General features: G+C 37.8%; 1 protein-coding gene across 1 annotated transcript; it reads left to right on the top strand.

Moving 5' to 3' along the window:
- Positions 1-3,363: 3,363 nt before the first annotated feature.
- Positions 3,364-24,091, top strand: LOC111866783 (60S acidic ribosomal protein P0). The gene is made up of 7 exons (XM_023856041.2): positions 3,364-3,453; positions 4,141-4,234; positions 8,893-9,068; positions 13,754-13,988; positions 18,212-18,397; positions 19,889-20,047; positions 22,908-24,091. The coding sequence occupies exons 2-7, from the start codon at positions 4,181-4,183 to the stop codon at positions 23,049-23,051; spliced, it is 954 nt and encodes a 317-aa protein (XP_023711809.1). The 5' UTR covers positions 3,364-3,453; positions 4,141-4,180; the 3' UTR covers positions 23,052-24,091.
- The last annotated feature ends 2,153 nt before the right edge of the window (positions 24,092-26,244 follow it).

Genomic DNA, 26,244 nt, shown 5'->3' with positions numbered 1-26,244 from the left:
GTCACTTAATCCAAAATATTTTCTTCTGAGGGCTTACAGAAGCTTTTGGACCATTGGACTAAGTGTGCTGAACAGGATGGGCACTTATTTAATAAAAAATGATTGCAGATAAGTTCTGACTCACCCCTCTCCACAGTTCACTGTTAGAATTTCAGTTGACCATTCCACACAGAGAAAATGTGTCAAAATAAAGGCCATTAACCTTCGTAAGAAATTTTCAGTGGTGGAGTTTAGCCTGAAATATAGCTAAACTCAGAGATTAACATCACAGTCTTCAGAAGAGGATGATGCAGCATGAATCAGACATCCTGCATCTCATTTTTTAAACACATGGGTGAGCTAGTCCCCACTTTATTTGCGAATTTTAAAGTTCAGGATAAGCTGACTAAGGGAAAGAAGAACTTTAATTCCTTTCAGTTTGCTATTATGTATATAACTCATGTCAGCAAAACCCCTGTTTTTGAAATTCACAACGATTTTCATGCTTTATCTCCATCAACTACCTAATGACTTAGTGCAGGGTACAGTGTATTTTGGTATGAAGATACATTTTCCTCTTCATTTTCTAACAAACAATTCTTGCATGACCAATCATCACGGCTGAGTGGGAGGCTTGGAGTCTGGCCATCCTGACTGAGGTTTTTCATGGTTCTTCTCAGTCCCTCCAGGATAATGCCAGATAGTGCCTCCAATTAGGTGCATGATCCTTTGCACATTCTTTTCACTTTCTTCCTCTAATGTTTCTATTATTTTATGCTGTTTAATGAAAATAATTATTTATCTGTGTATTTGATTACACTGTCAGTAATTCAGCATTAATTGATAGTGAATAATGAATTGGGAAGGATGTGGAAGGAAGTGACTGCAGCCTGATTTAAACTACTATCCTAGCATTGCTTTCAAAAGACTAAGAAAACCCATAAGAAACTCCTCCTGCATACAAGTCTGGAGCATTGCCACCTGAGCCAACTTGCTTGGTAAACTAAGCTATTAAAAGCCTTACAAATTAAACCATGAATAAATTAAAAAATAAACAGCTCCATTCACCTTTTTCAGTTTCAGTGTTTGGCCCAGAGTTTGTTGGCAGTTCTTTTCTGTTGTGACATACAGCCCTGTACCACTGTTAATTTTTTGTTATGCAGGTCTAAAATGGGTGGAGGTAATGAAAAGTAGTTTGTCTATCACCACCATCTTGAGGTGTGTGAGCTGTGCCCAAACAGTCTGCCTTGACACTGTTGGTAGCAGCATTGGTTTCCTTTCACAGAGGAAAGGGATAACAAATATCAGGGAAGGTTGAATGTCAGCATCATTTCAGATTTCATGCTAAAGCTTTGTTTTGACCACAGATAATTTCTTTAAACTGAGATAAGTGTTTACTTGCTCATGATATTCTTTCAGTAATATCATCTTGTTTATTTTAGCATTAGTAGATTTGTTCATGTGGACATGACAGATAAATGTATGCAGGTAATACAAAATATGTTCTGTCATTTTTATAATCATTTTAGTGTAGTTACAGAAAGTGACAGATTGAAAAGAATGTCATATTTAACTTTTCAAATAAGTGTGAATAAAAAAAATTGTTTTAGGGTAACTTTTGGTGAATTGAGTTATTCTAAAATAATTTAAGAAAACTACAGAAGGTGGAAGCAGAAACTCAAAGAATGGCCTTGGGAACTTTTTTGAGTACTTAAAATTATGCATGAAATATGCGTTTTATGTTTTTACATTTTGCTTAATATATGCACATGCACTGCAAATAATTATTTAAGTGGATGGCTGCTTCAAGGCAATTGTGATTCCTTGGCCATCTATCTGTACCTGTTTTAGAAGTATGAAAATCCTCGCAGTTTAATTCTACTAAAAGTTTTATTTATATTAACAGAAGGGGACACAAGAAGATTACAAATACGTAATCTAAATGCTATTTTGATTTAAAATTATTTTTAATTGAAGGTACATTACATAACATTTCACAGATCCACATCAGACATTCCTGCTTCTGGTAAGTAAAATCAGTCATGAATACCTGAAATGCCAAATGTACTAAAGCAAAACAAAGAAAATCCATTGTATGTCCATATCCCAGATATGTGAATCAAACAAGTTGAACTAGCTATTAATACTTCAGATTCTGTAAATGAAGTGAAAGCCACGTCTGTGCTCAAAATTGGAATGGAACATCATTCTGGCTTTGGTTTTCATATGATTATCAGTTATGTCATTGAAGTTTGTCAGCTTCGAAATTTTGTTTTGATTTTAAAGCAAAATGATACACTCTCATACCCCAATTTTGTGTTGTAGTTTTGAAAGAGAATTTTATTCAGCCATGTACATGCAGAATACCAAACAGATGCAGAGTATCATGTCAGCATTTGCATACATATAGATGCAGTGTTTTTTCTACTCAAAAACTTTCAGTCTCTGGGTTTCTTAGCTCTTCGTGACACTATCAGTGTAAATGGGGCAAATGCTGGAAATCAACAATTGCTTTTGGAAAAATCGTTTTCTTAGTATGCAAAGTGTTGTAAAGAAATTCAACTTTTAAGAGTGCAATGTATCCAGATATCTAAATTTATTGTGAAGCAGAAAATTCTGTTGTGTGAATCATAGTTTTGTTAAGGGATACAAACTTGAATACTTTTGCTTCCTTCTAGGACAACACCAGGACTAATAGATTCCTCATCTTGAAACATTTTGAATGGGAAATCTTTGACTGTGCCCATCTGCTTTCATGCTTGTTTCTTGCTTGGCTTATTCTTTGACCTTGAGGATGGAGGCGATATGCTCCTCTGAAACATCGGTTAACTTTCAGTGGACTACAAAGCGTGCCCTCATGTCAGTTAATGATATGAGAGCAGGCCCTTCCAGTCTTAAAGCAAGCTTAAGTAGATTTAGACTCGTGTTCACGGCTGAATGGGAATGTGGTGACAAGCTGCGAATGGATTAACATGTCATCTGGGATTGTAGACTATGAGGACCAAATGGCAACAATGATTGATTTTTTTTCCTGAGAAAAGCAAGTAAGAATTTTCCAAAGTCACGGCTCTTAAGGCTAGAGGAAGAAAGATTTGTGCAAGGCGTGTTATTTCATAAAGAAAATTCTTACATTTATGTACAAAATATTACTAGCGCACACTTTTAAAAAATAACGATGTGGCCCCTATGATAAAATAAAATGTTTATAGGACTATGCCTGTGAGGGCCGAATGGGCATCGCAAGACTTTTTTTTATTACTCATTACATTTACTTTTGAACATAAAAAAATGTCCGTGCGTTGTATGCAATTAAGACTGAGATGTCGCTATATAGATATCATAGACATTAATCCGTGGCGTGCGTACTTCGCGGTTAATGTCTTGTCGGTCTTGTCTTACTTATCTCTGATTCTTGCCTTAGTAATCGTAACGATCGTAACATCGTAACGGTCGTAACAGCTGCTGACGTGAGTGGTAAGTAATGAGAACTGCTTAATATTAATGACATCTGTTGTATTTATGTTGTTATATGTGAATTATTTAATACGTTTTTAATACCCGTAGCATATTTTAAGTGTAATATGTAGACTAGAGGTTTATTTGTTCCTTGGAACGATATATTGTTGCGTACATTTGAAGCCACGTGTTTTGCTTAATTTGCTTTCAGCCTTTTATTATGAATTTTTCTACTGAGTATTGTTCATGAGTATATTGGTCAGATATTCGTAAACACGAGATGAGCATGTAATTCGTTTTGTATAATTTCTTTTTAATATGCGTATGCGTATTTGGGTTAGTACAAAGTCCCTTGTACTGCGGCCAGTTCTGACCTATTTTACCAGCCCCAGATGAGAGGTGAGGGTGATTGGCAAGGGAAACCGAAGTACTCAGAGAGAACCTGCCCCAGCGCCACTTTGTCCACCACAAATCCCACTTGAGGCCAGACCCGGGATTACATATGCCCTTAGTAAAATAGATAGTGCAGTATGTGTTAGGTCGACTATTATTTGTATGTAGTAATTGTATGTTGGAGAGTTACGAAATTTGAAACTAATGTTACCCTTATTGTTTTAGGCTGGTTTTTATTTAATATATATATATATTTTTTGGTTGAAGGTGTGTTTTAAACTGTAAATGTTGTAATAATTGCATTCGTTTCAGTCCTTAAATATCTCGTCTGAGAAGTCCCTACATTCACAAGATGGGTAGGGAGGACAAAGCAGCTTGGAAATCTAACTATTTTACAAAGTTGGTTGTAAGTATCATATTTGATGATTTCCATGTCACGGTTGGTTAAGACAGTGGGATGTTTTAACTCCATAGCTTTTTAGTTCTGGTCTGGAATATGCTCGAGGGAATCAGGAAGAGATTGAATTGAAATGCCCAAATCTGACTTTGAATGGAAGTGAAGTTTATAGTTGAATTAGAGTAAGTGCTGTAAATATTCAGTAGTAGTCATAACTTTGAGACTCATTTGAGAATAAAGTGATCAGAGTAGTGTAAGATACTACATAACAAGGAACTTTATAAGGTTTAGGATACTTAACATTGTTAGAAGAGTGAATAACAGCACACCTTTTTGCAAAGATAGAGGTTTCTGTCATTTATTGATTACTGGCTACCAACACGAAAATATTGGCTCGGTGCTTGCAGGTGCACAAGCCAAGAATGATTTGGCCAAGGTCTGGCAGTAAATGTTTGAGAGTCTATTCATGCTTACACGAGTAGGTGTTTTCCATTGGTTTTGACTTAGTGAATAATGCTACATTACAGATGAGAAGTTAGTTGAATATTGTGAGTGGATATAAGATAGAATTATAGTTTAGGCATGTGCTGTGGAGTGTCTGCTCCTTTTGTCATGCAGTTTTCCCTTTCCAATGAGCTGTTGTGGGATGAGGTCACAGGTTACAGCTATGGAGGATCACATTTAGGAAGTTGCCAACATTTGAAATGTAATTTTAAGAAGGAAATAAAAGTCAAGTGCATAGTACTCATGATGGCAAGGGATTGGCCTACAGTTTTGTGGATGTTTGGGTGATAAATACTATATTACTAATAGGTTACAGTGGGTTAGATGGTTGGATTACCATTTGTTAGGCTATCTAATAAAACATTTCATGTATAACGTGTTTACATTGTATAATAAAGAGGTATAAAGTGACTAATTTTTCTCACAGTTTAATTCTTATGTTAGATTAATTGAGAGTTCTCATTTAATAGATATAACAGATGTACTTCGGAGGTGTTAACTGATTGCTGTCAGTCCATATTTGATGTATTGTGAGAAGACATCTGAAAGCCTGAATAGTGGGATGAATAGATGAGGCCATTGCTAGGCAGCGGTGCTGTAAACATGTGTCTGATAATGAATAAATGCAACAAAAGATGAACTGTTGGAATCAACATTTTTATGTGTGGTTTGTGCCAGAGGCTGTAGTGTGGACCAAGAGGAGAAGTTAGTTGGAGTTGGCGGTTAGCAGTCTTGAGTTGCATTGTTAGCGACATCTTACAAATGATAAAACAATTCCATTCAGAATGACTCTTGAAGCTTTTACTACTTCAGTTCTTAGTACCCTAACATGTTTCATTGAAGCTTTTACTGCTTCACTTCTTAGTACCCTAACATGTTTCGAAACATGTTAGGGTACTAAGAACTGAAGTAGTAAAAGCTTCAACAGTCACACTGGATGGAATTGTTCTATCATTTGTAATATTTTTAGAGTGACGGACCAGAATGAAACAAATCAAATTTAGCAACATTCCCTCAACAACCACTGTATTTTGGTTCGTGATGTTTGCTGGGATGATGTCACATTCAACAGCTATGTATGCATCTTGTTTGGACATTGCCAACCTTTGAAGGAACCGACTGTCCTCTATAGTTCTTTTCTCTGTTAATATTCATGTGTTTTGTCTCTAATGTGAGGGATTGCTCTGCATATTGATGGGCATGTCTGTGACGACTGTTACCTTGTCTTATATGAGGTTTGGTTATCGTTGGTTATATAGTCTGAGGATAGTATAGAATATTGTGTCTCATTTGCTCAAAACAAGGACTGTGGAGCCAGAGAAACAGCTGTTGCTAGCAAATGGCTCTGAAACATTTCATTTATAGGCAGTGACTGTGAGACAACTGGACATTGCCTGTTGCTAGGCAGCAGATTCTTAATAATGCAACAGTTGGACTACACCAGTAGAAGTGCTGTTTTTTTCCTCTGTGGTCCATGTGAAGGGGTTATAAGTGAGATGACATTCAGTGCTCGATAGAAAGTCAGACAGTGAAGAGAAGACTCTGTATGTTTTGGTTACAATGATATTTGTTGGAGTGTAATTCAGTGAAACTGTTATAATTATTGTGTTAAAATCCATTGCGAGGAAGTGACTAGTGAGAGCAGATTGAAAAGATTGTGTGCGTGCTAGAGTGATTGGTAAAATGTGGAAATCAGTAATAGTGTTACAGTTACTTGAAGCTATAATCTGTAAGTTGTCAATAAATCCAATATCCAATTCAAAACCCCATTAAGAGTCACTCAAACATGTGAAAATATTAATATGCCTGCTGCTCTCCGTTCCAGTTGTTGGGACTAAGTCCTTTGTGACAAGGCCCAATAGTAAGTCATGGCACACTCCAGGAAAATATCACATATCACAGTGACTAAGACGCAGGTTTGGATTAGTAATTGGGTTTATTAACCTAGAGGTCGTAACTACAATTAATTATTACTGCATATTAATCTCATCAGTTTATCTGCATTATACTTCACGGATTTATTACACGGGAACTATAGCAGGCTGACTGAATTATACACTCCTATCATTACACATAAATGAAATCTAATCACATTCCATGCCTATCATTGCAAACGGTGCCACACGAATTTATTTTCCTGTCTAAAAGATCATCAAATAATGCAGGAGAACTGAAATAATTGTCCATGTAAATTTTGTGTCCTAAGCCTTCTACTCTTCGAATTAGCTGGAGAACAATGCCATGTGTTGATGTAATTTCTTCTGTCGCAAGTTGCCTTTGTTTCCCTAAATAAACTGTCATGTCATAAGTATAGCCAGGAAAATCGCAAAGCCTGTAATTTTTTATACCAAATCTTTTGCTTTTCTTTGGAATATACTGACGAAAAATCACTCTTCCTTTGAACAACACTATGACTTCAACAACAGCAAGACGTTCTGATGGATTGTAAAGTTCTCAAAATTTGTTGTTCAGATTGTCATAATCTTTCTAACTTTCCAGAGCCTTTCATACTCTGGGTCATCTCAATTTGGAGGCGCTTCATTATTTTGAAAATGCAGGAATCTCAAAATATGGAAGAAACGGTCTCGTACCATAGTGTTACGGTAGAATGGAGTGTAGTGTTGCTCATCTCTTGACCAATAATCTTTGAGGGTGTCCTGTTGATGTGGCCCATTTGAATTATTATTGCCAAAAAATTATACATTTCTTCAATTGTAACGTCAGGCGGTTGAACAATGGGCCTGGAGCATTTTGGCATGCCATAAATTGGTGGAAATATCTCTTGATTTCTTGTTACAAGATTTGGAATATTTGCCAGAAAAAGGAGAGGACTGTGCTCTTATATTGGGAGCAGCTGATCTGTTGATTCCTCTCAGAGGACCAGTGAAGTCTAGTACCTTTGGCGAATCCTTGGGTCTTCTATCGTGCCTTCTCTGCCTCATTACATGATGACATATTTTCACAAGATTCACTGAACTCATTTAGTTCTTCTAACTCTTCATCAGCTTCCTCTTCCATCAGTATTTCCTCCAGTTCTTCTGCATCGAGAAGTTTTGAATATAGGGCATGTTTTTGAGGTTCCATCTTGGGGGAGGGGGTTTCCAGCTAAATCGAATAAATTATGTTGATTGACAAAGCGAGACTCTTGCCTGTTAGTAATACTTGCAAATAGTGATGCAAAGTAATTGTAATAGTAGTTGAAAAGAGTGTCAGTCCAACACTGATACCGAAAGTCACAGTGACGAAGATGCCTTTTACTCACAAAGTGATACTGGCTCAGTAGGTTTATACCTCTTCCGAGATATAAAATAAAAATGGTATACGAAGAAATATATGACAGTCTGACACCGACTTCCTAACTAATGAGAGAATGCAGATGTGCATGCAGGAACATCAATTAAAGTGCCTTTTATAATGTAGGTGTCCAGCCTAAGAAAGGCCGTTACTGGCAGGAAGGTGGGAAGTGATAAGTGTGCAGTGTATTTCAAAATACTATAGAACTTGGTGGGGAAACTGCTGGGAAATGTCCACTTGTAAAGGGTGGTACCATGATTTATGTGATTGGTCTTAAGGAGGTGCCCTGTGAGGATCATACTTGGATGGAGCTGGACCAGGATTGCACCATATGCTGGGCTTCAGTGTTAATGTTGAACCTTTAGGTTGAGCTACTTTTATATTAGATTATTTTCATTATGGAAGGAATGACAGCAGTTTATTTGAAACCAAGATCAGGCTTCAAATTATGCATCGTGATTTTAGTTTTTTTTCTCCCCCCCCCCAGTTATATGACATTTAATAATTCATTTCAAACCACAGTGAATAATTGGAAGATCAGTGAGACTTTGTTCTGCATCTAAAACATATTTGATCATATGTTATGAAGACGCTAATGTAGGCCATTATCATTAGAACATTATTACATTCTGTGTTCAGTATACAATGGGAACCGGTATAACCCACTCTGAAGATTTTGTTGAATACACAAAATTTTTGTTGTTATAAAGTTGCCTAGTAAAAGTATGAATTACCCTCAGGTGTTTTAGACAAATTTCTAAGAATATTCATGGTTATGGCAACTGGTTTGACATGGAACAACCCACAAGAACAAAAGGCCTTCAAAGTTATTAGCATTAGTGACTGATAAAAGGATGTATATTGTGCAGCAACTTTTGGATGACTACCCAAAATGTTTCATCGTGGGTGCAGACAATGTTGGCTCTAAGCAGATGCAGCAGATTCGAATGAGCCTTAGAGGTGCAGCTGTAGTACTCATGGGAAAGAATACTATGATGCGGAAAGCCATTCGAGGTCATCTGGAACGTAATCCTGCTCTGGAGAAGTGAGTAAGAAGTGGATTTTTGTGACATTTTAAAGTATTTTCATTGGGAACTTGCTGTTATAGCATTAAAAACTAAAATATTTAAATGGCCGTGTCTTTTAATGTCGCTCCTTAATGCCAGGTATCCAGAATATTTTTCTCTCCAGGAACCATGGCCTAGTCCCAGACCGAATTCCAGCTGTGTCTTCTGATATACAAGATGGGGAATGTGTGTGTAGTATAACAGTTCTGGTGTGTTTCCTTTGCTACAGATTTTTGAGAAATTTATGTGATGACCCAGCATAAAAATGCTTTTTTTATTATGTGCCAGATGGATAAAATGTAAAATGTGTGCTTTTTTGTCTTCTGCAGCTTTGACTGAAAACTTATTTTTGCTTCAATAAATTCTTGGCAAATTGTGCTTGAGATGCATGTAGATCCTCGTGTAAAGTATCTGTTATTGTTCTGTGATTTGAACAAAAATTGGATTGTTCTGAAAGAATTTTGCAATATCTAATTTGATAAAAAGAAGAATGTTTTACTTAATATATGTTTTAACAGACAGGCAGATGCTTCCTGAGGCACGGCAATTCAGTATTTGTTTGTCGAAAGACATTTCATCCACTTTTATTTTATGCCTAGATAATTTTTTGGAGAGATTTTTTTTGTGAAAATTTTAATATCCATCACGCTTATGTCACACAAACCCCATTTTAATTTAAATATGCAATGCTGATAAGGGAGGAATGAACAGTTGTGGACAACTGCAGTAATATTTGTAATTTTGTTAATGTAGAACTATTATTTATCTGAATTGTGGAGCAGATCCTGAACAGATCAAAATTGTCTGGCCACACTATTTGTGCAACTGGTAAGTGGTAGACATGGGACTAGCAGCAGGCCAGGATACCAGGAAGGAACAAATGAGGAGGTGCTGTGTCTGCACCAGTTACCTGGTAAAGGCTTCCACTGCTGTAGATCCTTCTGCTTTATTGGTCATGTTCGTACTGGTCGGTAACTGCCTCACAACCAACTCAGTGTTGCTACACGACCTACAACAATGGGGGCTTCCACACCTTACAGAATGGTTTGCCTGCAGGATTTCTCAAGACTGGTTCACTTTGGTCAGAGTTAATTTATGACTGCAGTTTACTGCTAATCAGTTCAGCTTGTTGCAAAGCCCCTTGAGGATTCCTTTGTAAAGTGTATGCATCATACATATAGCATATTACTGAAAAAAAAAATTGTGCACACTTCCCAGCATTTTATGGAACCCAGAGGTTCATTACCGTGTTCACAAGAGCCCTCCTCTGGTCCCTATCCTGAGCCAGATCCATCCAATCCAATCCTTACCATCCCATCCTGTCTAAGACCCATTTTAAGCACAATAGACCACTGTAGGTTCCCATTGGTCTCCTCCTGGCTTTCCCACCAATATCCTATATGCATTCCTCTTTCCCGTTTGTACTACATGCCCTGCCCATCTCAACCTGCTTGGCTTGATCATTATAATTATACTTGGAGAAGGGTACAAGTTATGAAGCTCCTCATTATGCAGTTTTCTCCAGCCTCTTGTCACTTCACCTCTCTTCAGTCCAAATATTCTCAACACCCTTTTCTTGAACACCTTCAGTCTTTGTTCCTTCCTCAATGATAGAGACCACATTTCACACCCACACAGAACCAGAGGCAAAAATTGTGGTTTTGTACATTCTAATTTTTATGATTCTAGACAGCAGACGAGAGGACTGCCCCTATGGTCTAGTGGTCAGAGTTCCTGACTACAGATCTTGAGGTCGTTAGATTCCCAACACTACACTGAAATTAATGGGCGTGGGGATTCGTTGCGCTGGCCACATGATATCCTCTCTCCGCTAAAGTTGGCACTAACTTCGCCAACAAGTGGTGGTTGCTTGCAGATTACATACCATGTACTTTTTTTTTTAGACAGCAGACAAGAAGACAACAGGTTCTGGACCAAATGGAGCAAGCATTACAAGGAATAATTATATAATAATTGTAAATGTTACCTCTTTTCATCCACTTCCTTGAGCTTAATATATTGCTTTGGAGGTCAGTATAAAAGAGGAAATCAATTACTTTGGTAGACTGAAGTCCCTGGCTATTGATGGGACTTACAGATCTCCTCAGAATACACAACTTTTCTAAAAAAAATTACAGTGTTCAACTTTGATTCTAAATCTGATTCTGATTCATTTTTGAAATTTGTCTGTTATTGCACAGACTGTCCAGGTCACACATTGTTTTCTCTACAGTGTGTTTTATAATGCTATCTCCTTCATTGTGTGTTTGACTTCCTGGTGCTGCTTAAGGTTGAACTGTATGATTATTAATCCGTTCATATGACTGGATGCGTTTTTTTTATGCAGAATTGTCTTTCCTGCAGAGATGGGGATTCAATTCAGTCTGAGATAAGATTGGAACAAGAATTTGGACAAATTTTGCGAATTAAGATGAGAAGGAGAATTTGCTCTAGTAGTCCAATTTTGTAATTGAACAATCATACCCCAAGTTACAGCACTTTGTACTTAACGCACAATTTGAATTTGTCATATCCCCCAAAGTTGTGCTTGCTTTTGACTTAATGGCTCTTCGCCAGCATGACATCACAGCCTGATCGGCTTCCAACTGCTGGTGTTGCTATCAGTTTACAAACACAGTTCACATTACATCTCTTTGTGTTGTGTTACCCTCTGTGATTAAGTGAATAATAAAATGTTAACAACTTTAATTTTACCATTTTGATGTGATTAAAACATTGAATAACTTAATAATAGATAGAAGTTAAAAGGAAGAGATGTAAGAGTGTTGTGTGTTATGCTGTGTGATTAGCCTAGGCCTAAGTGAATATTAAACTGTTTATAGCTGTTATTTTACTGTTTTTGTTATTAAAATATAAAGTAACTTAATATAATGACAGATAAAAGAGAAAGGTTGTAAGGCGTATTACATTACATCCAAAATTAAATGGATTAAACTTAACAAAGAAGCTGTATCTCAAATTGGGATACACCAGAGGTTAGGATTCCTTCACAGTACTGTTAACACTGTGATTAAAAAAAAAGTCTTGCTGAAGTTAAAAGTTCTACTCCAGTGAACACTACTATAGTCAGGAAAGGGAAATAGTCTCTTAATGGTCTAGTTGCCATATTCCCTCAAACCAGGCCATTATTCAAAATGAAGCCCAAAACCTTTTCAGTGACATGAAGGCTAAGAAAGGTGAGGCAGTGAAGGATGCTGAATTTTGAGCAAGCGATGGATGAATTGATGGGTTCAGGAAGAGGTCAAGCCAACATTATATCAGAGTGCAAGGAGACGAGCATGAGCCACAGTTCTTATGGCAGGAACTGACCGCAGAACTACCGGCTGCTCCCCGCCTGCCTCCCGAGTCGACTCTGAAAGTATTCAAACTCGCATGGGAGGTCAGCCGAAGAGCGACACTGATGACGACAGGTTGGGATCTCCATGACATACAGTTCTGCATCTGCTGGTGTCATGGGAGACACTGCCTCCGAACACGCAAGATTACACAGCACACAGGCTGCAACTTCTGTATATCATGGTTACAAAGGGATGGCAAGCAGCTTTATATTACGACCAGCAATGGGCTGACGAATTCTTAGACGTAGGCCCAGAATTTTGGACACAGTTTCAACCACCACCCTGCCCCAGAGCGGCCCAGCAGAGAGCATCCCGAGCCAGGGGACAGCCCTCCACATTCCGGGTGCGGGGACAACAGGCAACCTAAGTCCGGACACTGCTGAACAAGATACAGTCCTGGTACCCGAGCTCGTCTGGGCAAGGTTTCAGACATCAGAAGATGATCATCAAGTGTGTATGGATTATTTGAATACACTTTCCTTTTTAGGTTTCCTTACAGATAGATCACACTGACTTAAGTCAGGGGACCTTATCACTCTCAACAAGAAAACGCATATTACAGGCAGTCAGAGCTTTTTGCATTAACTAAATAGTCCCAGGCAACCTAGACACAAAACTGCCCCATTTCCTAGGCACACAACAGGACTGAAATGGGGATCAACAAAGCTAAACAAAACAACCCAAGATCAATTGTATGGTGACCTTTGTTTGCAAATGAAAGCTCTCCACTTTATTGTATCAAAATACATTATAGAATGTAGTCTGTATTTATGACCTCATCAGGGTCAGTAATATGATATCAAGCATGTGGTACAACCAAAGTGGTGATGTTTCCCCCTCCCCCCATTTTCGAGGACGTTCTGCTGCACAAGCTTAGAGCAGCATTTCTCTTTATGACTGTTTAGCAGTCTCCATGTTTGGTGTGCTGGAAATGGCCACAGAAGTGGGTATCAGGTGAGTGCCACATTTGCAGTGACAGCGCAACTGGATACACAACCAGCTTTTATAGCAGTTTGTAGGTAAACACAGTAGTCTACAAGTTTGACTTCCTCTCTTGTTAGACACAGATGCCTGGAGCCTTGAACTGTTCTGTAAACTTAAAAGATGTGAAAAGAATTGAGCGTGGGAAATGAATGGCTTTTCGTGATTCTAAAATAAATGAGTGAGGTGCTTGCAAAACTTACAGGAACAGTGGAATGAGTCATATGTCCATGCTGAAAGAAGGGAGTTAACCTCTCATCCCTGTTAAGGACACTGTCACATTATCTTTATGTTACTGACAAGCTCTCATATCTTCGTTACAGGATACTTCCTCATGTGCGTGGAAATGTTGGATTTGTGTTTACACGTGGAGATCTTGTGGAAGTCCGTGACAAACTATTAGAGAACAAAGTGCGAGCCCCTGCTCGTAATGGTGCCATTGCTCCATGCCCTGTCATCATTCCAGCTCAGAACACAGGTCTGGGTCCTGAGAAGACATCATTCTTTCAGGCTCTGTCCATTCCCACGAAAATCTCAAAAGGAACGATTGAAATTATTGTAAGTAAATAGCTGTTGCATTTTTGTGACTTAGTTTTTGGTGTGAAAAGGTAGATGGCAGAAATGTTGCTGCGAAGACTGTTGGTAGAGGTTTACCCATAGAGAGATTCATTGAAATATGGTTCATAATGATAACACTGAATTTAGTATAATACTCTGTGTATTCATATTCAGTTCTTACAAGAATTTACTGTGTTTGAAGGACATCAGTAAAGTGTTTTGTTTTAATTCATTTGATAGTATATAAAGGGCCACAATAATGTTAAATGGCATAATTTTTTAATTAAAAATGAAGTGTAAATCAGAGCACACTCAACTCTCGATTATCCGGGATAATGGTGGGGATGGAAATCACGATTAATTGAAAACCCAGTTAAGACAGATTTTATTAAAAGTAGTACTTTAATACTGTACCTTCATAATACTATAGGCCTACCTGTATTTAAATTTATTCAACCTCATTTTTATGTCATCTCATGGCTTATTTAATACTTTTTTACATTATACTGAAGTATGAATTAGTTATTTCAATCACAGTGTTCAACACCATCCAACACTTTTTACGAATATTCACACTTAACACTTAAAAAAAATTAATATTGTTGTTTGCTTTTTCGTGGCATTTTCCTTTTTACGAATATCCANTCAATTGACATTTCACCATTTTTGAAATGGGAAAACCACTGAAACACTTGAGTTTTCCCCATAGCATCATCCTTGTACGCTGTTTTTAACATTTCAAGAGTTTCTGTTCCAATTTTCCCGAGCAAAAAGCAGAATTTCATTGCTGCACGAAAATCAGCCATTGCAAAAACGACGTTCACACAAAACAGTTGTCACTATAAACTCTGCCGAAACTAGTCCTTACCTTCTGAAGCAACGGTAGTCGGCTTATCGACTCAGGAATGTTAGCTCTATGCATTCATAGCGGCAAAACGCGGTACTACAAAAGCTCTGCCCACAAAAAAAATAGTTCGGTTTCTTTTGGGTACCCCATCGTACATTTGTTTCTCATAACTGCCATCTCCAGTTGAACGTGTGTAATTTTATATGGCACTACTCAGCAATTTGGTTGTTCTCTGTGCTGTTGTAGTCAACACCTGTGCCTGGCCAGGGATATGCGAGGTGAATGTTCCAATCTGGCTGCAATTCTGTCACTCTTTTCCTTGCTTAGCATGTTATTTTGCCTAGTTTAAGTTATTGTCAGCTTCATAATATAAACCATTAATAAAAAGAATGCGAATTCTGGATTACAACCTTGTTAGCAGCTCTCCCCTCTATATCCAACTGCTACTAAGAAAGAAAGGGGAACACTGCATTAGTCTCTGATTCTTGTTTTGTGTTCACAATACTCCCCTGATGAATTAGTGTGTCCAAGCTTAGCATGTATGTAATAAGAAAATCACAAACAAATATATAATAATAACACCAAACGAGAAATAACCGAATAAACATATAGTATTTGCATTAACACATGCACCCACATTAATGTGCTCCCTTAATAAGTCAGGATCACTCTTAAAAAGAAAACTCATATTACAGGCAATCAGAGCTTTTTGCATTAACTAAATAGTCCCAGGCAACCTAGACACAAAACTGCCCCATTTCCTAGGCACACAACAGGACTGAAATGGGGATCAACAAAGCTAAACAAAACAACCCAAGATCAATTGTATGGTGACCTTTGTTTGCAAATGAAAGCTCTCCACTTTATTGTATCAAAATACATTATAGAATGTAGTCTGTATTTATGACCTCATCAGGGTCAGTAATATGATATCAAGCATGTGGTACAACCAAAGTGGTGATGTTTCCCCCTCCCCCCATTTTCGAGGACGTTCTGCTGCACAAGCTTAGAGCAGCATTTCTCATTATGACTGTTTAGCAGTCTCCATGTTTGGTGTGCCGGAAATGACCACAGAAGTGGGTATCAGGTGAGTGCCACATTTACAGTGACAGCACAACTGGATACACAACCAGCTTTTATAGCAGTTTGTAGGTAAACACAGTAGTCTACAAGTTTGACTTCCTCTCTTGTTAGACACAGATGCCTGGAGCCTTGAACTGTTCTGTAAACTTAAAAGATGTGAAAAGAATTGAGCGTGGGAAATGAATGGCTTTTCGTGATTCTAAAATAAATGAGTGAGGTGCTTGCAAAACTTACAGGAACAGTGGAATGAGTCATATGTCCATGCTGAAAGAAGGGAGTTAACCTCTCATCCCTGTTAAGGACACTGTCACATTATCTTTATGTTACTGACAAGCTCTCATATCTTCGTTACAGGATACTTCCTCATGTGCGTGGAAATGTTGGATTTGTGTTTACACGTGGAGATCTTGTGGAAGTCCGTGACAAACTATTAGAGAACAAAGTGCGAGCCCCTGCTCGTAATGGTGCCATTGCTCCATGCCCTGTCATCATTCCAGCTCAGAACACAGGTCTGGGTCCTGAGAAGACATCATTCTTTCAGGCTCTGTCCATTCCCACGAAAATCTCAAAAGGAACGATTGAAATTATTGTAAGTAAATAGCTGTTGCATTTTTGTGACTTAGTTTTTGGTGTGAAAAGGTAGATGGCAGAAATGTTGCTGCGAAGACTGTTGGTAGAGGTTTACCCATAGAGAGATTCATTGAAATATGGTTCATAATGATAACACTGAATTTAGTATAATACTCTGTGTATTCATATTCAGTTCTTACAAGAATTTACTGTGTTTGAAGGACATCAGTAAAGTGTTTTGTTTTAATTCATTTGATAGTATATAAAGGGCCACAATAATGTTAAATGGCATAATTTTTTAATTAAAAATGAAGTGTAAATCAGAGTACACTCAACTCTCGATTATCCGGGATAATGGTGGGGATGGAAATCACGATTAATTGAAAACCCAGTTAAGACAAATTTTATTAAAAGTAGTACTGTAATACTGTACCTTCATAATACTATAGGCCTACCTGTATTTAAATTTATTCAACCTCATTTTTATGTCATCTCATGGCTTATTTAATACTTTTTTACATTATACTGAAGTATGAATTAGTTATTTCAATCACAGTGTTCAACACCATCCAACACTTTTTACGAATATTCACACTTAACACTTAAAAAAAATTAATATTGTTGTTTGCTTTTTCGTGGCATTTTCCTTTTTACGAATATCCATATGAAGCCTACGTAATATTAGCTTATCACTAAATAAACTGTTCTTTTCACTCTCAAGATAGTCTAGTAAGGATTGAATAGTAGCATGCAATATTTTCTTACTAGCAGCACTGTCCACTTACTACTTGTGGATGCAGTGCTGTAACTCTAATAATATGAGAATTTATATTGAAATAATCCTGTGAATGAGTAAACAATATTAAAATGGTAGGACAAAGGAGACGGTGTTTGCATGTATAGAAAATTCTGTGGTAGCACAAAGCAAAACCTGTTAGCATATTGTTTGACAACCTCCAACTCAGTTTTATGCAAGAGCAAAGTATGATGAGGATAGCTCACAGTCCTCATGACAGCAGTCATGTAAGTGAACTGTTGATAAAATGGAAGACTTCATCAGCAAAACATGGCAGGACATTCAACATGCCATGAGACAATCTGTGGTGATGGAGATCAGATTTCTGTTTTTCAGTGCATACCAAACAAAAATACTAATATAAAAAATTCCCAAAGTTGTAGCATTTACTGGATGTTAGCATTGTGTACAGTTCTGCTCTTTGAACATTTTGAATGTGGAGGGCTTAATAGTGTGTGTGAGAATTTTGGAGGGGATACAGAAGGCTCGTTTGAATAAAGATGATTAAAATTGGGAATGAGAAAGTCATGATTGTGGTGTAAATAATGGCATTTGAGGTAGTAATTAAGAACTGAATATGTATTTGTAGGTTTCTGAGAATGTGTTTGTATGATTTGTGCTATTTCTTTGTGGTAGAGTGCAAAACATGGTTACATAATTTACAGGCTTCTGATTCTGTGTTTATAATTAATAATGTGCTCAAAAATAGCACAGAATTATTTTCATATTGCATGTACTTTTCTTGTTGAATGTGTGAAGCATATTCACACATTCATTCAGTATTATCTTGGAGTTTAAAATTTGTGATGAGCTGTTCGAGATGTGTGATTGTCACTTTGCATTTTTATACAATCATTGTTAAGCATAGTGTGGAATATGTGTTTCAGATGTTAGTATGAAGTCACTGTGTTGTCTGTTTTATTACAGAATGATGTACATATCCTTAAGGAAGGTGACAAAGTTGGTGCCAGTGATGCCACCCTTCTCAACATGCTGAACATTTCACCTTTCTCATATGGCCTGCTGGTTCAGATGGTGTATGACTCAGGCACCATCTTTGAGCCTGCCATTTTGGATATCAAGCCAGAGGACCTGAGGGTCAAGTTCACAGAGGTACTGAGTTTTTTCCTCTTTTCTAACTGCAGTGAAAGTGTGTTATGAGAATTCACAACATACAAAAAATTGACACTTCAGAGATACTCATTACAGGCCGTTCAAGACCCAGGGAACATAGAAATCCCTTGTAATTTAATTGAAATTGATCAAACATTGAGTTTATAAGGGAATTAACAGTTATTTAGTAAGAAAGAAACTGCTGTCAGCGTTTCTAGACCTGGCTGTTCTCAACAGAATATGCAGTGGATTTTGGTTGAGTCCACTGAGGTAGAGCTTGTAGAGCATGCGTAGGTTGGTTGAACAAAAGCTGTTACAGTGTCTAGCTTTCCACCTGGTACATTGCTAATACAGATAACATTGGTGATGATGGTTCATGGTTCGCTTGCTCCTTCCTCACAGAATTTTCCCCTACCATGATACCATTCAGAACAGAACAATCTTGAATTACATTGATGTGATCCTTTTAAGAATGATAACTGACCTGAATTAATTCATGCATTGTGCTTGGTGCATACAGTTTTCTGTTGTGATGATGAACTCTTACCTGAAGCTGCTGAGTAACCCACTGGAGCCAGAAATGGCAGAACCCACCAGTGTGGTAGTGGCTGTGTTGACATGTGCACACTTGTGCAGTCTGAACAGAAATTTTATGTACTTGTAAGGAAGTTATCAAGGTGGTTAGTGGTTATATGTACAGAGATATTTTATATTTCTCATTGGGATGGCAGAAGAAATTTGTACACAATTGTGAATTATGAGAAGTTAACAGGCTTGTGTTTTTTATGGTTTTAAGGTATGGAAGGTTAGATCACATTTTATTGCTCTGTTAATTCTGTTTTTGGACCTGTTGAAATACCAGTTTGTGATGCAGCAGCCTTTTTGTAATGAATTAAAGAAACTACTGTTTTGTAATATTGTATTACTTTGAATATAAGAGGCCCTTGAATTAAGATACACCCAGTTTTTAAATAAGGGTTCTAGAAAAAACAATTAGAAAGATGTATTTATTTCCATGAGTTTATTTAGAAGACGACACTTAAAATAACAAAGTCTTTAGAATACATCAAAAGTGCAGAGCAGTGGAAAATATACCAGAATGAAATGGAAATTTAAAATTGTCACTACTTGCACATTCCTTTCTATCTATTTTATTTAAACAGAATGTTGTCCAGTGATCTTCCATTTGCACTTTCATTTTGTGAAGATGATTAATTTTCTGTCACATAAACAATTTCATAGGTAATGTTGAAATTTGATGTGGGAGATTTCTGCTGAAAGTTGTGGGACAGTTATGGTTCATATTGATTCATAATAAAGCCTTGTTCACGTAAGGCCATAAATATAATTTCCCATGTATCCAATAAACTGCTTGACAGACTTGGTTGAAATTTGATATGGGAAATTCACTATTAAAAAGCATCAGACATTGCTGTTGATAATTCTGTTATGGAGTACACCCTTTCTAACCTTGTTACAACTTGGTTTCAGGGTGTGGCACGTCTAGCAGCAGTTTGCTTGTCGATCAGTTATCCAACCTTGGCTTCTGCCCCACACAGTGTAATCAATGGCTTTAAGAACTTATTGGCCATTGCTGCAGCTACAGATGTTTCATTTAAGGAGGCACAGACTATTAAGGAATTCCTCAAGGTGTGTATTTCTTTAAATGTCATTTTGATCCAAAGTAGGTAAGTACTTCATATATGCATTTTTTTATCATAGAAATATCATTTCCATTTGGTACCACTTACTGTAGTGAGTATGCATGACTTCTGAGCAACAAAACAAATTGTTTTCGTTTGGGAAGATGTGTTTAAAATGAGTGAGCTAAGTTGACATGGGAAGAGTACCATCCATTTGGTGTCCTGTTATTGAACATGCACAGGTCCAAATGGCCTAGCATAGCTTTTTTACATCATAAATACCGTTATGCTCGGGTTTAAGTTTGCCAGCACCATCGTAGTAAGAGATCTAAACGCCCTTTTCCAGACAAAAAGGTTAATAGAAATTGTTTTTGTTCATCCATATGAGCATATAAATGTGTTGGGAGGTACCCTGAGAACCATAAAGAAAAATACTGAAGCTCTAATTGATGCTGATAAGGAGGTTGGTTTAGAAGTAAACGCAGTAAAAAAACTACGTATGTATTGATGTCTCATCACCAGAATGCAGAAAAAACATAATATGAAGATGACAGACCCTTTGAAAATGTGCCATTCAAGTATTTGGGAATGACAATAAATCAAATTCGATTCATGAGGAAATCAAGAGCAGGGTGAGTTCAGGTAATGGCTTGCTACCGTTCTGTCCAGAACATTTTGCCATATTGTCTGCTGTCTAAAAATGTGTAAATTAGAATATTCAAAACTATAATTTGCCTATGATTTTATGGGTGTGAACATAGACTGAGGGTGTTTGAGAACAGTGCCAAGGAGAACATTCGGACTGAAGAGCAGTGAAGTTGCAAGAGGTTGGGGAAAACTGCATAATGAGGAGTTATTAAGTTAGCTGTGTAGTGCAGTATGAATCATGATGAATGGCTCTTACGTTTGTGTTTGAAACCTAGGACAAGACTGGTCAGAAGAATATTAAATATATTATACCGACATGTTAAATATGTGAAACTTCCTTGTGAAGGTATATAAGGTAAAGTTTGTGCAGCATATTTTGTAATGGTTTTTGTGATGGTATTTTCTTTGCTCTGTTGTGATGATGACTTTTCATATGAAGCTGCTGTGTAACCCACTGGAGCCAGAAATGGCAGAACCCACCAGTGTGGTAGTGGCTGTGTTGAAATGTGCACACTTGTGCAGTCTGAACAGAGTAATCATATACCATACATTTGAAACACTTTAAATCTTGTTTTTTTTTTTTTTGTACTTTCTTCTGTTGTACAGAAAAAAAAAATGCATATGAAGTGGTACTGTCTACCTGCTCAGGTTTCTTCCGTATCAGTAGTATGCACTAAAACATCTCAAGTTCAGTTTTGTTCCTTGTCAGTTAAGTATGCCCAACCTGTAAAATTTCCCACAGAAGAAGCATTGCACGAAAAATAGTTGGTGTATTGACAAACTGTAAGAAGGCAGCATTTATATTAAATGTGGATATTTAATAGAATTTCAGGAAGTGTGAAATAATGCCTTAGTATGATTAACATTGCAACAGTAGATTTTATTGTGCAATAAATGAACTTATAGACCAATCATATAATACATGATGAAGTATATATTTGTAAGAACTGGGATAATGCACTCAGTAGAACGACTGGCTACAGGCCAGATGGGTGAGGAAATATAATCCCCTGTGTGTTGAGAATGAAGAATGTATTAGTGATTTGTTAAGTGAAGAACTCAATATAGACTGATGATGGGATGAATTTGGAAAATGAAGGACAAGTTATGAGTCAAGAATCGAGCAATGTGTCGTTGGAAAGTTAGTATCAAAGTGAAACCATTGTTGTGTGTATTGATGAGTGGGAAGATGTGAAAGAAACCCAGGGCATGCAGGGCCAAAATTTAACCTTCCAGGTGCAGAGCCCATGGATTATTTTAGATTATTTTTCAGTGATTAGGCTTTGAATAACATTGCTGTAGAGGCAAACAGGTACAAAAGACGCGGAATATTGGAACTTCAGCCTGAGGGCCGCTTAGGGTATGTGACCTGATGTCAGTTCCTGAAGTGAAGGCATTTTTAGGTCTTAATTATAAATGTCAGCCTAATCCCATTGTCTAGTGAGAGGAAAAGAAAATTTTTTGGTGACGTGATGTCCAGAGCTGCTTTTTACAGATATTTTGGATGGCGCATGTGCGGAAATGATAAAGCACTTGGGCCATCAAAAGAAGAAGAAAGTACATAGAACATATATAGAAACAGTTTCAGAAAAGTTTTGTGCCAGGTAGAAACATTGCAATAGATGACGCAGCAGTTTGGTTCAAGTGTAAAGTAGGGTTATTCGCCTGCTGTAATGTGGTACTTCAGTATGTTCATTTACAGTGAGAACACTTATTCATAATAATACATACATCATTTTTTGCAGGGTGACCATTAGGGTGAAATGATGTAAATGTGAAGTAACAAAAAGGAAAAAAAGTTAACGGTATCTCTGTAACAGGCCGCAAAGGCTCATGGGGTTGTGAGATGTCAGTGCTCCCACATTTTCTCTAAATGGCTGACAGATGGCGGTAAGGTTGTTAGAGGCTGAGTTGACCCCAGGGCCATAGTGCGCCCAGAAGGAGTAGGTAAATTGAAAAAACCCACCTTATCATGGCTCGAACTGGTGACTTTCCCCGCTTGTAGCATAGTGCCTCAACTAACTACGCTACCACATGCCCCAGTGTGAAGTATCAACAAGGAAATTTTGCTGTGTGGGCTTTATTTCTTCAGTTTGCTTTTGTTTTGATTTACCTTTAAATTAATTATGCCAATTGCAGATCTGCTCTTAGAATTTCAGTAGTTATCCAGCTAGTTCATGTAAATTATGTGTATTACAGTGTATGTTGTTTCTCTTCAGGATCCATCAAAATTTGTGGCTGCTGCAGCTGCAGTGGCACCAGTGGCTGCTGTTGCTGCTGCTCCAGCAGAGTCCAAAAAGGAAGAGAAGAAAGAAGAGAGTGATAGTGAAGATGATGATATGGGATTTGGTCTCTTCGACTAAATAGCAGTGTAACTTCTCTTTAACTGTGTAGCTCAAAATTGGCATGTATTCTAGCATGTAATGTAGTATTCGATCTGATAATTTTGAGTGCGTTGGAGGCACGGCAATGTTTGAACATTGTAATAAGAAGCTTTACTTTCGCATGATGATAGTATTGAAAATATTGTAACGTGTTTTGCTACTCAAGACGTCGTTCAGATTGTTAATTGGTTTATTTAACAACCTACAAGTCTCGGCTACAATTAATTACAACACTTACGGGTTCACACAATTTACAGCCCTATACAATAGTCTGTCCACTCTATCCTCGACAATGGGAAACGCCTCGCTTCCTTGTTGCCTAGTCGCCGTGTTTACAGGTGTTACTGGCAACGCTGTTAGGAGTTGTTTATGGCTCCATAGCAACCGCGGCATCCCTTGGTCACATCACCGCTGGCAGGGTAGGGGAAGGAGTGTTGACGTGCCTGTTACCCTAGTAATGACAGCCGCTGCCAGGGGGAGGGGTTGTCCTCCATAGTGCAACACGTCACAATATTATGGATATACATGCTGCTAACAGAATGGGATTACTTTCAGACTGAAGCTCCTGAAGCCCGAATAATACTGGTTCCATCACCACATGACCAGTATTAGTGTGGGCAGTCTCATGGCTCATATGGAAACTACACATTGAATGTCTTACTTTCTTCAAAGGCAGTTAATGTTTCCTAAATGAAATACAATATATTTACCTCAACTCATTAAACAGTGATTACATCTTATATTCACAGGTGTTTGTCTCTATTGATTTCTCTCATGAGTGACATTTTGGAATTTACTTAAAATATTCAATAAACATCTGTGTTCTTCAGGTCTTCCAAGTACAGTTATGATTAAAACCCTGCTTTTGTACGGAAGTGTCTGGAATAAATAGTCATTCAGAAATGATCTTTGAAGGCTTGTTTAATTTTGAGCTACACGATGATGAGAGCAGTTACTGTGCTCATTCGTATTTGTATGTACTGTTTGAGCCAGATTGTCATTAAAGACATTTAAAGTATGATGTTTCTTTCCTTGTTCCTAAATTCCATTCCAGTCCTATGCTCATTTTGTGTTATGGCAAAGGTAACAATTTTGTAATAGGAATGGGAAGGGATTATTAGACTTTGTCTTGCACAGCATTTGTAATATATGCTTTACGAATCAGAGCCAACACAGTTCTGTTCTTAGATGCTGTCTTGTTGGAATGCAAACAACCATTTCAGGCACTTTATAATGCCTGTTGCTTTACATTGCAGTACATTGTCTGCGGCCGTGAATGATATTAAGACTCGAGGCTGCTTTAAAATGTGAGAATATCATGTCTGTGGTACAGGGTATTAGCATTACCATAGCAATTGATTAGTGGTGAGCATGCTATGGGGGAGCAGATCGTTATAATGTGGGCTTTAATTGACCTAATCCATCTGCAGTATGACCCTGGGGTTGACTCAGCCTCTAACAGAAATGAGTACCAGGAATATTCCTGGGGATAAAGGACAGCCAGCACGTAAGGCTGACACCCTCACAGCCATCCATGAGCTGATTGTCTAGAAAATGTGGGACCATCAACATCTCAACCCTATAGGCCTCCACAGCCTGTTACAGGGATACCTTTACTTTTTTACCCACACAGTTTTCGGTATCTGCTACCTGTATCTGGTTCTGATGTGTACGTATGTCGAACAAGACTTGTTTATTAATTTTTTTACCCAGCTTTCCCTATTTTTGAAGGGTAGGATTGTGAGATCACCTTTGTCTATGTGTGTCTTATGTGTGGCCCCTTACCATTGGTAGGCATTGGCCTAGCAGACATTCCCATGATAATGAATGCACACAGCAATAGAAGAATTGTTGGTTGCATCTTATTGTCTGTGGCCAGTAGCATATCAAAGGACAGTCTGTGTGCATATGTATCCAGCCATCATTGCTGGACAGTGGCTTTGTAAACATGTTCCTCTGAAACCAAAAACACAGAAGTGGGAGAATTGTTGGATGTTGCTTGTGTTATAGGAAAGTAGACAATTCTTCCCACAACTTCCTGTACATATAAATTAAATTAATTTAGTCAAGACTAAGAAATGTTGTTTGTTATTGACTTTTTGATATACCTTCATTGCACTATGCTGAGAAAGGTCTGCGCCATAGCTCAAGCTGTTAGGCGCTGGCTTCCCACTGCGGCGGCCCTGTTTTTGATCCCGGGTCTGGTCAAGTGGGATTTATGGTATACAAAGTGGCACTGTGGCGGGTTTTCTCCAAGTGTTTCAGTTTCCCTAGACAATCTTCATTCCACCAAATTCTCCTTTATCATAATCACCTGAGGGAGGTTACAATAGGCCAATCAGTGGTTGCCGTGCCAAGTGGACCCAGTTGGACTCCACCCCCCACTAAGCGAATTAAAAAAAACACCACTCCAACTTATCTTCGACCTACTGCCGGAGATCACTGAGGGAAAATGAGTAAAGACAGTAAGCGCAATTGTTATGTAGGTCCTAAATTCCGAGTTCGAATAAAAACCGTCCAACTGTTCAGACGCCAGCGAGAGACGCTTACGTACAGAAATCGACTGTACCCAAAGCCCATCTTTTTTTCTTTGTAATCATGTGGCCTTAAAACTTGTAAATCAGTCTAAATGTGGATTGAGATTGACAAGATTTTGTTCACTATACACCCTTTCAATCTATTGGTAGAATCAAATTACCCCTTAAGATAGGAGGTACATGTAATGTAAGCGGTAGGTCTACGAGTATCGCTTAGATAGCGCACATGTTAACGAGTCTCTCGTTATATGTTTTCGGGCACTTACAACGTTTTTGAGGTTAGTCATAATTCTGTAATTATTCTAGAAGAGTCACCATTTCATGAAAACAAATGTAGCACCAAGAGCTGAATACTGTCGGTTCAAGTGATATCAAGTATTTACGCTAGTTGTATACTCTGATTAAATCGAGATAATTTGAACCTTGAGCACGTGATGCTAGTTAATATGGAATTATGCAAGGTTTTCTCTTAAGAAATATGGTAAGATTCATCCGACGTGTCCTTAGCAAATACAATGGGCGTTCAAGTTCTAAGGTCTCCGATTTCTTTTCTCAGGACTGGGAGCAGATAAGACACATGCAGTTCAGTTTAGTTTAGTTTAGTTTAGTTTAGTTTACGTGCGCACCCTTTGTGA

Source organism: Cryptotermes secundus, unplaced genomic scaffold (assembly GCF_002891405.2).
Source record: "Cryptotermes secundus unplaced genomic scaffold, Csec_1.0 scaffold384, whole genome shotgun sequence".
Lineage (NCBI taxonomy): Eukaryota > Metazoa > Arthropoda > Insecta > Blattodea > Kalotermitidae > Cryptotermes > Cryptotermes secundus.
The sequence above is the reverse complement of the archived record's forward strand: the minus strand, read 5'-3'. Positions and strand labels throughout refer to the sequence as shown.